General features: G+C 40.5%; 1 protein-coding gene across 1 annotated transcript in view; it reads left to right on the top strand.

The window, feature by feature from the left end:
* The window catches only part of LOC103092368 (uncharacterized), a 1,666,349-nt gene that overhangs the window by 959,903 nt on the left and 690,703 nt on the right, over positions 1–15,743 (top strand). The window contains exons 70-71 of the mRNA XM_056825346.1: positions 2,178–2,453; positions 2,830–3,081. Coding sequence (XP_056681324.1) covers positions 2,178–2,453; positions 2,830–3,081 — 528 coding nt within the window. The remainder of the gene's footprint in view (positions 1–2,177; positions 2,454–2,829; positions 3,082–15,743) is intronic.

The following is a 15,743-nucleotide window of genomic DNA, read 5'->3' as shown; positions in this document are numbered from 1 at the left end:
TCCTTTGGGAGACCCACTTCCCCAATTTATCATTTAAATATAACTATCTTAATATCTTCTAGCTAAAAGTACATACAATATTGTATTTTTCTAAGAGGAAGTTACAATTGTTAGAGATGACAGTAAAATAGTAAAACTGAATGATAGATGCATTTTAGTTATTTCTATAGTTATTATTTCTGATTGCCTTGAATACATTTCTACAGTCTATCATTTTGTGGCCCTTCTTCTCACAGAAGTGGCAGGAAATGGATCCATAGTTAGATTCTTGGAGAGGGTCAAGTGCCATTGGTTGAGAATCATGCCTTTTTTTTCTGTTTATCAATCCTATTTGTTAAATATTTCAATTCTTTTCCAATTGTCTCCATGAAATCATTAGTTTTAGTCAGTAGATGGAACTACTAGCTAAGAGTTAAAGTCAGGGTGTGAAAGCTTTTTCCTCACAGGTTTTTGCCCTCACAGCTAATTAAGAGACAAGGCAACAGTAGTTAAAGGATAGACTCTTTCTCCAGGTGGAGCCTCAGTGTACAGAAGGAAAGATTAAAAGCAGCTGTGCTATATTTGTTTTTAAGTGGGGAAAAGAAAAGAATTGCATTTACCTGCACAGCTGATTTGTGTAGATTCAAAATAAGCTATTAAATGCTGACTTAGGGATAGTCACCAAAGTAAAGGAAAAGTTTAGGAAAGTTAGAAAGATGGAGGGCATTTCATCACAACTGACATGTTCTGCCAATAAATTGTAAGGGGGGCAAGGGGTTTATATATAAAAGAGGGTTGGACGTTATATTTAATAGAATGTGGTCACCAGGAATTTAATTCATTCCAGAGAGATTTATTTACAATTTATTACAGAATGTAGAAAGAGTGAAGTAAGAAATCACAGGGGATAAGGAAGGCTTTCTAGCCTAAACCCTAATCTGCTGTTGGCCGGTGGGCAGAAAGAATTATTTCCTAGCCTGAGGGACCTTGGCCCTTGTAGCCAATGCCCAGGGAGCCATTCTCAAGAGGATAGGTCTTTCCTGAGGCTGGTGTCTTCAGAAAAAAACCAGCAGTTGAGTCAACTTTTCACTCAGTCCACTCAGAAACTGGGTCTCAGGTCCAGTCAGCAGATCAAAGAATGACGTATTGACTTTTACAAGAAGTAACAGCTACTTTTAAAGACACTTTCTCTTGTGTCACTTCCTGTGCTTTCCCCTAATTCCACATCTACCAAGCATAGTTGAATTCCTGCTCTAGGACTGCCCAGCAGGCAGTCAGTCAATTCTGATTTGTCACCCACTACCACACACATGGGTCACAGACTTCACACTTCATAATTAAGTGGGATATTTGCACTTTTGGTGATTAGATCTAAAATGGGCAGATCTCCATACTTAACTTTGAAGTAGGGTGTTTATACTTTTGGTGATTAAAATCTATAAATAGAAATGGGTTACAATTTATTCTTCACAATCAGGGGAGAATGTAAAAATGGAGATTTGAACCCTGGATTCAATTCCCAGGAATCCTTGGAAGCTCCCACAGTTCCCCATAATCTTGGGTGAGGTCATCACCTGAGCCGAGAGGAGAGAGGGGTTTTTAAAACGGACTCCCCCTTCTTCTCGTTCCCTCTTTCTACTTCCGCTTCCAAGCAGACGCGTCTCTCATGATGTAAGTGAAATTGAATGGGCCTTTCGGTTCTCCTTGGCATGTGCTTTCTTACTTGTATTTTCTTAAATTCTTAATCTTTAATAAACTTCATAAAATATAATATTCTAGCAGAGAAATCATATTTTTAAATGCTATAAGAGTTAAGTAATTTCATTGATATAATCAGGGGAGAATCAAATTTAATCTTCACATGGCTCTGCCAAGCTGGCAAGGATTCATCAAATCCAAGCCCAGATACTGGATGAAGGGGTCTGTCATCCCTGGACCAGTTTGCCTCCTCCCAGAAAGATTGAGCACCCGGGTCTTGAGCTACATGTGAATGATTTTTGTTAGCCACAGGAACTGAAGATGAAGGATTTGTGATCTACACAAGAGAAAGAGGTGTCTTTGCCATTGAAATCACAGATTCTTCGTGTCTGGCCTCCAGCCTTGCCAAGGTCTTAGAGAGCCCACTTCCAAACCACTTATTTGGTTATAAGGTAAGAAAAAGAACCAACACAGTCATTTTCTGTCTATTCTCTGCACAGCTCCACTGTCCAAACCAACCATTCTCATCTCCAACAATACTGCAGTGGAGACCAAGGACTTCTCAATGACATGCCAGGCTACGGGTCAAATTGAAGCTTACCAGTGGTTCATAAATGGACTTGCCCCAGTTGGTAGCAGGATACAGCTGTCCCGGGATAATAGGATACTCACTCTCCCCAGGCTCACAAGAAGGGATAACCAAGGGCCTTATGTGTGTGGAATTGAGAATGCATTGTTTAGTAGTATGAGTGATCCATTCATACTGGATGTTACCTGTGAGTATATTGCCTCTTCCTATATAGTGCCTGCTTATAGCCTGGTGGGGTGTTCCCAGAGGCCAGGCTAATTCAGTCCCTTCTCTGAGAGCTAAAGAGGTAGGCTCTGAGGTTCCCAACCCCCTTAGTCTTTAGGGAGCCCAAATTGGCCTTGTCATGCTTTCTGGTGGAGGGTGGCCATCCAGGGTGCTGAGCTGGAGGATGTCCTAAGATCTTCCAAGTTCAGATCCAAACTAGAAAAGGAGAGGAGGAGCTGTGAATTTCCCAGCTCAAAGGAGGATCAGGGTAACAGTGGTTCTGGGTGATGTGTTACAAAACAGGAGATGCCCCTTCTTTCTTCCATAATCTCAATATGGAATCCTTGTCTTTCCTACAGATGGCCCAGATTATGCCACAATTGTCCGAACACCAGATGTGTACCCTACTGGGGCAAATATTATCTTTAACTGTTCTGCTGATTCTAACCCACCAGCCCAATTCATTTGGCTACAGAATGGACAAAGGGTCAGCAGCTCAGCCACATTTTCTATTATTGCATCCCTGAGTGATGCTGGCACCTATACCTGTAGTGCATCCAACTCACTCACTGGCTTGACGCGCACTTCAAGCAAGACTATTATAATCTATGGTGAGTAACTGCTTTGGGCCCCCACCTTCTTGTTGGGCTTTCTCTTTCCCTGGCATGGGAGAAATACACATGTGTCATTCTTCTCCCCTGGTCCCATGGCACAATGCATTGTGGTAAAAGGAGTTCTGTGCTCAGAATCATGAAACTTGGATAGAATCCTTCCTTTTCTGTCTACTATCTATGTAGTAAGTGTGTCTCCTCCTTTCACAGCCTCAGTTTCTTTATCTGGAAAAATGGATAATCATTTGCTCTCTATATAATAGGATTCTATGTGGAGAAAATACTTTTTTCATGAAAGTTACTAAAAGCATGTGAGTTGACTTCATCATTCTTGTTATTGATATTGTATTATTCTCTTCTATCCCAGTGACATACAACCTTCTTTGTCTTCCACCTTCTAGGGCTGTAGGTTCAATGACTGCCACATACTCTTTCCTTCAGTCCCTTTCCCTTGGGGCTGCGGATTCACAGAGAGTTTCTATTCTTGGTTGGTGTATAAGCTATGGTCATGCAATGGGGCTGGCCTTGATCCCCCTTGGCAGGGAAATTCTTGAGATGGAAAGGAGAATTTAAACTTTGTCTCCTTCCCCACACAGAGATTCACCATTGCACTTATATTTTTCCTCTTTGTGGAATAAAATGTCACATGGAAGCATGCTACTATGAAACCTGGTCCTCATCTATTGGCTTTAGCATCCGGTAATTGGGTCCACAGTAAAAGTCCTGGTACCCAAGTAATTCACTGCTCTGACTCTCTTGTGTAGAGATGACAGACCCTCCACTTCCATAATCACATTAATGGGGAGCAGGACCACAGAGAGATCATATTTGGCCTTAGTTTCCTTTTATTTCATGGAGTTTTATTGTTACAAACCTTAGGGGTATCCCAACTTCCTGTGCCTGACTCTGGGGATATTCTGAATGGAGAGCAGGGGGGAGAGATATAATTGTGAAATGGGGAAGTGACCTTGGGAAAGTCAGACACCAACAGCATATACTTTAGAGGAGGGATTATTTTTTTGTTGGCCTAAATCTGTACATAAGGATGCTTAAAGCACACATTTCAATTTAGTAATGAAATTATCTGTGTGTTATTTTGCTTTTGTTAACTATTTCCCAATTACCTTTTCACCTTGTTCAGGCAGCACCTGGGAATGTTGCAGGCTATGTATTTGACACCTGTGGTCTAAAAGAGCTTTTTGTTAATTTAATTTTTTCCAATTAATCAAAATCTATTTTCTGTCCCCCTTCTACCTTCTACCACTAAGTAGGAAAAGTATGGGTTGTGACTGCATGAAGCCACAAATTAATATATTCTTAGGTGGATACCTGAGGATAGTTAGAAAGTGAGGGAAAATGGGCAAAGGGAATATAGAGAAAGAGGGAATATAATAAAGGAAGAAAGACTCAGAGACACAGCTTAAAGAGCTTGGGATCCAGCCTGTGTGCTCCTCTGATGGTGGTAGAGAGAGAGAGTGAATAACCTTATTTCATCTATTTTTTATTGGGGGATCAAGGAATGGGGAATTGGAGGTAGCTAATCATCATGTGACATGGCAAAAATTTAACATTGGCTCATCTGACAACTACAAGATCAAAGAGGATGAGTTTAATTAAACATGTGACCTGGTATGGAATCTGGTCTGACAAGGTTGGAACTAGGACCCTGTATCAGCCTACCTAGGAATTCTTCTGACCTTTGGACTGTAGATTTGGAGAGTGGTCAGACTTAATAGAGTACCTATTAAATACAATGGTCACTGAAGTGATCAGAGGTCCCAAGGCTTTCCAAGTTATTTGCCTTCAGAACACTGTTATTATTGTATAAATTACCCTCTAGGTCCTACTCTTTTCCTTCTGTCTCAGTTCAGACAAATGTTCTGAAGTTTCTGTTCTTGAACTCATTCTGTTTCGTGTTTCTATGAGTGACTTGGATCAAATGAAAGAATATCTGTAAAGCACTTTGTAAACGTTTACCATTAATGTGTAAAGGGTAAAATTATGGCTGAGACTGAATGTAATATTATTTTTGTCATCAAGGATTTTATTTATAAAATGTAGTGAAAAACCCAAGTCAGCTGGAAATTTTATGTTGTTTTAATTGATAGTGGAGGAAATTAAGGAGAAGGAAGAAGGAAAAGAATCGGCTTTCTCTCCCCTTCCCTTCCCCTTGGCTAGTGTGAGGGGAGAGATGAGGAGATAAGGTTTTGGAGTATGAAGGAAAGAGTCAGGCTTGAATTGCAAAGGGAAAGGGCTAAGCCAAGATGCCTGAACCTGAAATCAGCTTCAGAGAAAACTCACCACTGAACTCAGACAATAGCCATCACCACACCAAGATGTAGGAACGCCTAGCACACTGCCATCCTGAGTTGTCTCTTCAGGGAAAACGGAGGAAAGAGGAAGTGACGTGCCTTATATAGTCAGTTTTACATCACTTTCCTGCATCTCATCTGTACCAGTGATCACTTAGCTTGACTTAGGACAGCCCAAAGGTCTGTCATTTTTTTTTGTACATGTCTGTTGAAGGCCATTTCCTCAGATAATTAAATCTTGGGTTTGATGCAGACCTTCCTAATCATGTTAAACTAAAAAGAGTGGAGAATGTAGAGTTTTCAAGACCTGATTCTGTTATTCCAAGTATCTCCATTGTTATTGATCAGGAAATAGCTAAATCAGATCTTCTAAAGAATGGTCTGATTAGGGGGTAAGAGTTTTCAAATTCACAAATGTTCTACTGATTCTAGAGACAAGCAGAAAGCATTATTTTGAAACTGGAAGGAAAGGAAATAAAGAAAAAATTGGGAGGATAGGGATGGTAGAAGCAGATATGATGCAGAAGTAGCTCAGGAAGCTGGCACAGTAGATGGAATGTGATAAGATGAATGATATTGGGGATTGATACCAGGTCCTATCCTTGAGTACAAAAAGTCCAAATCACCAAAAAGCATCGGCCTTGATGGGGCAGTGACTGGTACCCATGTCATAGAAAAAAGTTGAAGTAATGCGGGATGGTTGATTTTAAAAAGAAGAAATTGGAAACAGACTTTTAATACCATGTTAGATTGCATAAAGAGACCGTGGGGATGATTGAGAGAACCACCAACTTATTATCAATTGGAAAGGTAACAGGGCACTTGAAAAAAACATCATGCAAACTTTTTTTAACCCTTACCTATCAGCCTTAAAATCAATACTATGCAATAGAGGTTAAGTGACTGACCCAGGGTCATATAGCTAGAAAGTATTTGAGGTCAGATTTGATCCCAGAACCTTTGATATATAGGCCTGGTTCTCAATGCATTGAGCTACACAGTTACCTCACCCACCAATGCAGTCTTAAGGATGTCCACTTCCAAGAACAAGGAGATAGCCATCCTTCCGTACTATCAGATGGCACTTGGAGTTTTGTATTTAGTTCTAGATGACACAATTTACAAGGGGCATCAGTGAACTTGAGAGTGTTCAGCCAGTTTGTTGAGGGGTCTGGGGTCTCTGAAGATCGATTGAGGGAACTACATATTAGAAAAAGGAATAGAAACCTTTGGGGAGGGGCCTGATAGCAATTTTCTGGACTCTTATATGGAAGAGGAATTAGAAGTGTTCTGTATGACCTCAGAGGGCTGAACTAGAATCATAGAGGCAAATGGTGATGGAAAGCAAAACCCTTGTGTGTGAGGAGACTATCTTCATGAAGTCATTATTAAGTCATATGTCCAACTTTTCCTGACTCCATTTCTTAGCAGAGATCCTGGAGGGGTTTGCCATTTCCTTGTCCAGCTTATTTTACAGATGATGAAATTGAGGCAAACAGGATGATGTGACTTTCCTAGCCTCAAACAGCTAGTCAATGTCTGAGGCCAGATTTGAACTCAGAATGATGAGTTTCCTGACTCCAATTTCCATCCACTATACCTCCTAGCTGTCATTTAATCATTAATTAGAGCTTAATCCCCAAACCTGGCTCTATTTGGGGAAAAAAGCAAAAGTTAAGCTTGCTTCCCTTCCCCAATACTTAACCATTTCTCACCAATCCAATGTTTTCTGTAGTGAGGTTGTAGCTTTGATCAGTCTTGATTACTGGGTCTGGTCAGCATCTTCATGTTTTTTAGCCAATCTAAATTAACTACTAACACTTAATTAATAATAGTTTAGTGAGAGTAAAATGTAAAAATACTGAACAAATGAAAGTACATGTCAAACTTTTGTGGTCGTCACATGGCAATAATTAAAATTAAATTATGAGGCTGGTAGTAGCTTGAATAGATTTATTTCATAAAAGTAGTGATAGGAAAGAAAGGGAAATGTAGGAAAGAAGGTCGTGAGTTGATTAGCTGAATACCCTATTTACTATTTGATGTATTGCAGCTAACCACCTACACCTGAGAGAGAGAAAGAGAGAGAGAGAGAGAGAGAGAGAGAGAGAGAGAGAGAGAGAGAGAGAGAGAGAGAGAGAGAGAGAGAGAGAGAGAGAGAGAGAGAGAGAGAGAGAGAGAGAGAGAGAGAGAGAGAGAGAGAGAGAGAGAAGAGCAGGAGAAGCTCCTTGGGTAATCTTATAAGCAGTTTTCTCCACCCACTAGGTCTCCCCATCACATCTCAGGAACCAATCATAGTACCTCAGTTTGCCTGGCAACTCCCAGGGGGGCAGTTCCTGTGGGATTAGTTTCCCCCCTCTTTGGTTTCAACTTCCTTTCTCTGAGGGTTTGTCTATACATGCACATCTCAATGGTAAATGACCTCTTCTCTGAAAATCTGTGAAAGACTCCTCCAGTTTCCATTTCTGTGCCTTTCTCCCTTGGGAGCCTTTGATTTCCAAGGGTCAGGTTAACCCTTTACCTAACTTACAAAAGGGACTTGGGCTTGTTCCCTCCCAGCCCTAGAAAGAGCAAAAGATTCTCCCTATTCTGAGTCCCAGAGTGGCAAGAGCCGTCCATCTCAACCTGGCCAAGTGAGACTTGCAGTAGAGGAACCATATTCTCACCCTTACTTTCCCTCCCTTGTTTTTGTCACTATATGTGAGATGGGAAGATCTTCCTTTAATGAACTTTCCTATGGAAGTTCTGGGATCTTCATTCCCTGTTCCTTGACTGGAAACTGCTACTAAGGAATCTGTCTAAAGGGAAATCAGAAACACATGAAGAGTTTATGTAGTGTAGGACATCTGAAATAGGCTAATAAAGCACCTCTCCATGCCAGTCATCTGGTGCTAAGGTTGCTGGACTGTGCAGGAATGGGAACACTGAGGAAGCATTTCTTTCTGAGGATTGTGGTAACTCTCCAGTTCTCAGGTCTCTCCCACAGCTTTCTCCTTTTCCTGATTTCTCTTTTCCTAGCAACTAGGTGAAAAGGCTCAGTGGATAGAGGGGCCATGTCTGGAGACAGGAGGTCCTGGCTTCAAATATATTCTTAGACACTTGCTATCTATGTTACCCTGGGCATTCCACTTACCCCCAATTCTCAAGCCCTTACTACTCTTCTGCTTTAGAACCAACATTTAATATATATTCTAAAACAGAAGTTAAGGATTTTTTTAATGTGAGAATCCTGGGCCCCAGGACAAGAAATGAGGATGAGGAAGATGTGGACTCCTTCTATCCACTGTATAGGACAGATATTCTTAGTTTGCTATTTTTCTCCATAAAATTTTTTCCAGTGTCAAGAGCTGTTTTTGCTGTTGTTTACTCCTTTTTCTCCTGGAGGATTGGGATTCTTGCCTGTCCGTTGTCATTGCTTTCCTAGCTTCTCTCTCAAGGACTTTGCCTTGGACTATCTTTCCTTCCCTTTCAGAGGCCTGAGTGGTGTCAGGTAGATCTGTGATTTGTGTGTGTGTGTGTAGTTCATGCTTCAAGGCATTTTGTCCTAAGTCCATCTTCCTCAGTTGTTGCCTGCTGGATTGTCAAATGCAACATGGGTTTTCCCCAAAATTTATGATCTTCACCTCTCCTTTGGCTGAGTGTTATTCAGCTTTGAGTCTCACTGCCAAGGCCAGGCATAGCCCTCAGGGGTATTCTGTGGTGTTTTTAATCAGCCTTTGATAATTTGGAAATTTTCCTAGCCCTGGCTTTAACTATGGCTCAGCAGGTAGGTGGGGGAAGGGGGAGACATGGTCAACTAGTAGTTTGATTTGAGCAGTTTCTCCCCCTTACAGCATAGGAATCCTCACTTACTGCCTACCTTTCACACTGTGTCCAGTGGGAGAAGCCCTTACTCCTCTCGTTCTGATTTCTGTCCTTTTGAGATGCTTTGTAATGATTGGTTAGAAGGATATTGAGAAAAGCTCCTGCTATGCTGCCATCTTGGCTCTGCCCCTGTTGGTTTCCAACTGCAGCCCTTCTGCTTCCCCAGGTCATTCCACATCAATGGCTCACCAAATGAGGTCAGCTTTATCCCTTACTTCAAGGGAATCTATTAGCCCAAACTGGGTAATCCTCTAGACACAGAAATGAGATGATACTCACTAGAAGAGTTTCCATACACCCAGCACTTTAAAGTCTACTAAGCAATATAACATCTTATTGGGTTCCAAAGCATAAGCATTATCTTCATTTGACTGGCCAGGAAACTGATAAGTATCACTGGGCTAACAGGAAGCTTCCTCCCTTCCCTACTTCCCACGTCACTGATCCTCTTCTTATCAGTCCACAGGTGCATTCATTCATTCATCTAACTGACCTGGGCCACACCAGGCCATTCACCTCTATCCCACAATAGTTTTCACCCATTTCCTCAATATAAAGTCCCTAGGCTCTGGACTAGAGCTACAGAAAAATGACTCAGTCCCTGCCCCCCTCCAGGAGGATGTCCCAAACAAGAGGAGCCAAAGGAAGAATGTGACTGAGATAGACAGTATGGTTCAGAATCACAAAATTTCCCTTTCAAAAAAGGAAAACTTATTGTTCAGTTATTTCAGACGGGTCTGTGTCTTCAAGACCCTATTTGGTGTTTCTTTACAAAAGTACGGAAGTGTTTTGTTATTCCCTTCTCCAGCTTCTTTTACAGATGAGAAAACTGAGGCAAACAGCATTCATTGACTACCTCCTTTAAAAGTAAACAATTATTCAAAAGTTTGGTGGCTCTCTCAGGAGTAGTGAGCTCCCTGTTACTGAAGGTCTTCAGGAATAGGTTGGATGGCCACTAGCCAGGGAGAAGCTTAGAGGACATCTAGACTTCAGATATCATTTATACTAGATGTGTACAGCCTTTTACAGCCTTGAGAGTGTTGACAATTACCAAGTGGGAAGGGCCCCAGGGGATGATACCTTCCTTCTCTGTGCAATATAGCCTCCACTGATCCCCCACTGTGCCTGGCAGATTGAAGAAGAAGCCAATGTTTCTCTGAACTTCAAAGCCCAGAAATCATCTGCAAGTCTAAATCCTCAATGACATTAGACCCTATTTACTATGAAATCCAAAGGAAATGACCTGGTCCTTCTCGTTCTCTGCACTGCACATGTATGTGCAAGCAGACCTCTGAGATGCTACAGGTTTGGTTCCAGATCACCAAATAAAGCCAATGTAGCAAGTTTCCCAGCGCATGTGAAAGTCATGTTTACACCATTCTCTAGTCTATTAAATGTGCAGTAGCATTATATCTAAACACCAATGTATGTGCCTTAATTTACAAATGCTAACTATCACCTGAGCCTTAAGCCAGTTGTCATCTTTTGGCTGGTGGAGGGTCTTGCCTCAAGGCTGCTGGCTGCTCACTGCTCAGGGTGATGGCTGCTGTGGCAATTTCTCAAAATATGATCATGGTGAAGTTTGCTGCATGGATTGACTCTTCATGGCTTCTAAGCTTTCTTTGTAACATTCAATGCTCTTTGATAGCATTTACCTCACACTAGAGCTTTTCTCAGAATTGGATTCAATCCTGTCAAACCCTCTGCTGCTTCAATATTCATAATATTCTTCAAAATTGTTGTGATTCAGGGAATAGAGAGGGGTAAGGAGAGGGAGAGAGAAATGGGGGAAAGGCAAGTCAATGGAGCAGTCATCACCCACACAACATTTATTGATGCAGTCTGCTGTCTCCTATGGCACAGTTCAAAGCCCCCAAAACAACTGCAATAGTAACATGAAAGATCCCTGTTCACCTATCACCATAATGGATATAAGAATAATGTAAATGGTTACAGTATTAGGAGACGGAACCAAAATGTGATACAAAACAAATGTGTGTACATAGGAAGATTTTCCTGTCCAATACTTGATCTCACACCAAAACTGAGGGACCTTTTTTCAGAGCCCCTTAGGGAACAGTCAGTACTGAAATCCCTCTTCTCAGCTTCACTCACCAAGACCTAAATCCTATACCTCCTCTCACCCAGGGGAATTAATTCCATTCTGCTCAAAGAGACTTCTTCCTCTCCTTTATTGATGTTTATTTGTAAAACTTATTTGACCTATTCATCAATTGGGGAATGGCCTGATTTTTTGTACAATTGGTTTATCTCCATACAAATTTGAGGAATTATTTTAAATTTGTCAGAGGCTTCTGTTATAAAGATTCCCCTCCCTCCCCATTTGTTGCTTCCCTTATTTTGGTTGCATTGGTTTTGTTTGTACAAACCCTTTTTAATTTAATGTAATCAAAATTAATCATTTTATATTTTGTAATGCTTTCTCTTACTTGGTCTTAAATTCTTTCCTTTCCCATAGATCTGACAGGTATAATATCCTATGTTCACCTAATTTACTTATAGTTTATTTCTTTATATTTAAGTCATTTACCCATTCTGAATTTATCTTGGTGTGGAGTAAGGGAAGTTGATTGAAATCTAATCTCTCCCTTACTGTTTTCCAATTTGCTCAGCAGTTTTTTTTCTCCCTTCATTCTTGATGATCATAGATAGGCTTCTCCCAGCATGCTCCTGATAAACATTGACTTTATATCCCCCGTTTCCCACAGTTTATTGAGTCTTTCAAGCCCTATGGCTCTGATGTAGACCTCAGCAACCTTCTCCTTTTGCAGAAGTCTCCCTGGCAATAGACAGGTTCTCCAACAGTTTTCTTGGCTGGAAAAGAGAACGTGGAAACCTGTAACCAAATTCTCCAACAGGAACTGATTGACTCTTCAGATACTTACTCATAAGCATTTAGAGGGCTAAATTCTGCTGCCAGCCACACTAGACATTCAGTTATTTTGGCCTGATTGAAATGTTCTTTTGGTCCTTAGAAATTACTCGATACTGGTGCTCTGAACACTATGCAAAGGTAACCTCATTTGCTCGCCTCTGACATCTTATTGTTTGTATTAAAATCCATTTGTAGCAACTAGAAATTGATAAGCCATATCTGTTAAGCTAATACAGTACGCCTAACAATAACAAAGTAATTGTGTTGTGCTGTTAAAATAAGAAAAAAAGGATATAGGCTATATAGAAATACACATAAAAGTAAAAAACACAACACAGGTTATGAAGGTTTACAAACCTAGAAATGACCCCATTCACCATTTGTGGAAATAAATTAAAAAGAAATATCAGTGAATATTAAATAAAAATTCCAAGTGAGTATCCTAGTGTAAAACCAAAACAACATTTTAAAAAATGCTTGCCAGGCACATATTAGATCACCATTGATAAATTTAGATGTTAAAAATTCATTCATGAAAATTCCAGTTTCAAATTTTGTTTAAATAAAATTCAAAAATTCTCAAAATTAAAAATTGTACTTCTCACTTCCTTTGTGGACTATGAAATAATTCAACATTGTCATTTCCCTCTTCTGGGGAATGAGATTCTGAGGATCTAAAAGCACTTTTGGTTCACTATAACTGCTTATTTATTGATCAAAACCTTGCTCATATGGACTGGATATTTCACTCACATTAGAAGCTGTAATAAGTATAATTAAGCACATAGAGTATTCAATATTAGTAAGAAAATGGTAATGGCCGGTTAGTATAATCAGCTGAAGCTGTCAGAGGTTAATCTGATTTGCAGGTGGTAGATGGACGATGGAGGCAGTTTAATCCAACATCTATTCATTCCTTGTAGAGAGAGGGAGAGGAATAGAAGGATAGAAACCAGGAGTTAGGAATATGATGGGAAATCTATTAATCCTTATACTCAAAAATCTAAATACCCCCCCACCCCCAAAACTGAGTCCTCACAGTTTTCTTCTGGCCTGCAAGCAGGCTTGATTTAATCTACTCTCACTGACTAAAGATTTAACCTCTAACTTTCTAGCCTATTTCCTTAACGCAATTTATGAAACTCAAAAGGTCAGGTTCTCTGTGTAGAGATGCTGAATGCAGCTCCTTTGCCTCCCTCAGTCAGAGAAGAAAAGGCTTCTGACAGTTGCTCCAAACTGCTCTTTAACTGCTCTTTAGCCTCCCCTGTGGGTCTGAAGGGAAAAGCTCTCTGTAAATCAGAATCATTCTAAACTGTCTGTATTTCTCCACTCTAAAGTAAACAGTATCTAAAGTCTCTAAAAGCTTCTTTGGCTGTCAGACAAAGATCCAGCCAACTGCTCCCATGCAAGCCAGAGATAGAGGCAAGGACCCCTGAGGAAGTCAGAGACTGGACCCAGAACTTTCCAACTGCCTCTCTTTATCTAGAACTCTGAAAGTAAAGGGGTTCAGATCTACTTCCTCGGGTCTCTCAAAGGAGATAGTGGAAAAGGGAAAAACCCTTTCTCTGACCTAGACCCCTGCTCCTAAGGAGACTAAATAGCTAAGTAAAACTCATGATCATCAACATTGCTAGTTTTAATAGAATTCATTTCCTTTTTGTTGACCTCTTCTGCACTTACCTGAGATCTTCCTCTGGTCACAACAATCTGCATCCTCTTTTTTTCTGTCCAAGCAGGGTGGGGGTAGGGATGGGGGGGGGGAGGAAACAAAGATTTGAATGGGAGAGACCCGAGTCCTCATATTCTGCCTCTTCAGTTTTATGGCTGTGGGTGTGGATATTGCAGCTAAAGAATTTGCAAAGTTGATTGACTGCCCTCAAACCAAGATTCTTCAGAGCTGGCTAGGTCAAGATTCTATGGGTTGGGTAGCTTACAACTGCCTCTCTCTAAAGCTGGGATTTCAGACCCAGAGGCTGTGAGTCTGGGAGGTTCCCTCAATGAATCATCTTTGAAGCTGCTGCCTGCCTTGGATTATCCTCAAGAAAAAAGGCTGAGTTGAGTTCCCCATTGATTCTGGTAGACAGAAGTGATTTGGGTGTGAACCTTCTCCCTCCCTTGGATCTTGTAAGGACCATACAACTGAATTTCTTCAGTGTGACCCTACCAAGGACTCTGGAAGTGTGTGAGAATCTGGGCCCTTCTTTGGACTTTATCTTTTAATTACCTTTTAGTTTAGTTTTAATTTAGTTAGGTTAAGCTTCCAGTACAAATCTTATTGAGTTCTGGGTGGGTAATAGTCAGTTGGTCCATCATCTCCTGCCATCCCCTTCCCTTTTGTTAATAAAATTATTTATATACTTGTGTGTTCCCTTCCTTAAACCTTTACTTTCCTAAATCCCCTTTATAGCAATAGAATAACTCCACGGGGTTAACTCCCTATAGAGGTGCTACTTGGTTTAGTCTCTCAGTTTTCCATGTTTTCAGATACATAAGGCCCCCTGGTTGGGTCGGGTGTTGGGTTTCCTGCACACCCCTGCACACCCACAAGCCAAATGAAGGCTTAGGGAAGGTCTTGGTGAATAAGCCCAAAGTATTTAGAAAACTGTGTAAGAGTATGTGTTTCTGGGTCCAAGAGGAAGTCAGTGGTGAGGAAAGATCTGCCATGAAGTTCAAAGGGACTAAGCCCCAAATTAACTCAAGGGGTTATTCTAATTCAAGTAAGCCCAATGGGGAGTACATGGAAACAATCAGGCTTTCTTCCTCATCCTCAAAGAGTTGGGTAAGGGTCTTTTTCAGGATCTGATTCTGTATTTACCTTTCCTTAGTACTGAGGATGCCAGGTGGAATGAAGGGTAGTAGGTTATGCCTAAAGCATTAGCAATCAGGAATAATCTGTGAGATGAAGGCAAGACCATTATCACTTTGATAATGTGATCTGGGAAAGCCACCCCTAGGAATTACCTCATTAAGAAGGGCTTTTGTTACATCCTATCTTTTTCTGTTCTGTTGGACAATGCCTCTACCCATCCAGTAAAGGCATCTACAAAAAATGAGGACCCTGTATTTTATACCTTTTGCAAGATAGTAGGTGAATAAAATCTATTTGCCAATTTCCCCCAGTACCTCAATGGAATGGAAATCTCAAAACTCCTTACAAAACTCCAAATTCTTCATATTTTTCCTTATAACAGTCTTTTAAAAAGAATTTTGAGTTCCCACCCTCCTACCCATTCCCCACCCATTGTGAAGGCAAGAAATGTGATGTCCTATGTACATATGAAATTATGTAAAAAATTATGTAAAAATTATGTAATTTCCATATTAGCCACTTTGAAACAACAACAAAAAAGACAAGAAAAAGAGTAAATGAAAAAATATTCTTTGGTCTACATTCAGACACTGTCAGATGTTTCTCTGGAAGCTGAAAGTATTTTTTTTTTCATCATAAGTCATTTGGAATTGTCTTAGATCACTGTATTGATCAGAATAGCCAAATCATCAGTTTCTTGTGAATATAGGATTAACTCTCCTTGATATTTTTAAGTAAAGAAATGGAGAGTTTAAAGTACCCCTATTTGACCCTAAGGAAG

Source organism: Monodelphis domestica, chromosome 4 (genome assembly GCF_027887165.1).
Source record: "Monodelphis domestica isolate mMonDom1 chromosome 4, mMonDom1.pri, whole genome shotgun sequence".
In the NCBI taxonomy this organism is placed as follows: domain Eukaryota; kingdom Metazoa; phylum Chordata; class Mammalia; order Didelphimorphia; family Didelphidae; genus Monodelphis; species Monodelphis domestica.
The sequence above is the reverse complement of the archived record's forward strand: the minus strand, read 5'-3'. Positions and strand labels throughout refer to the sequence as shown.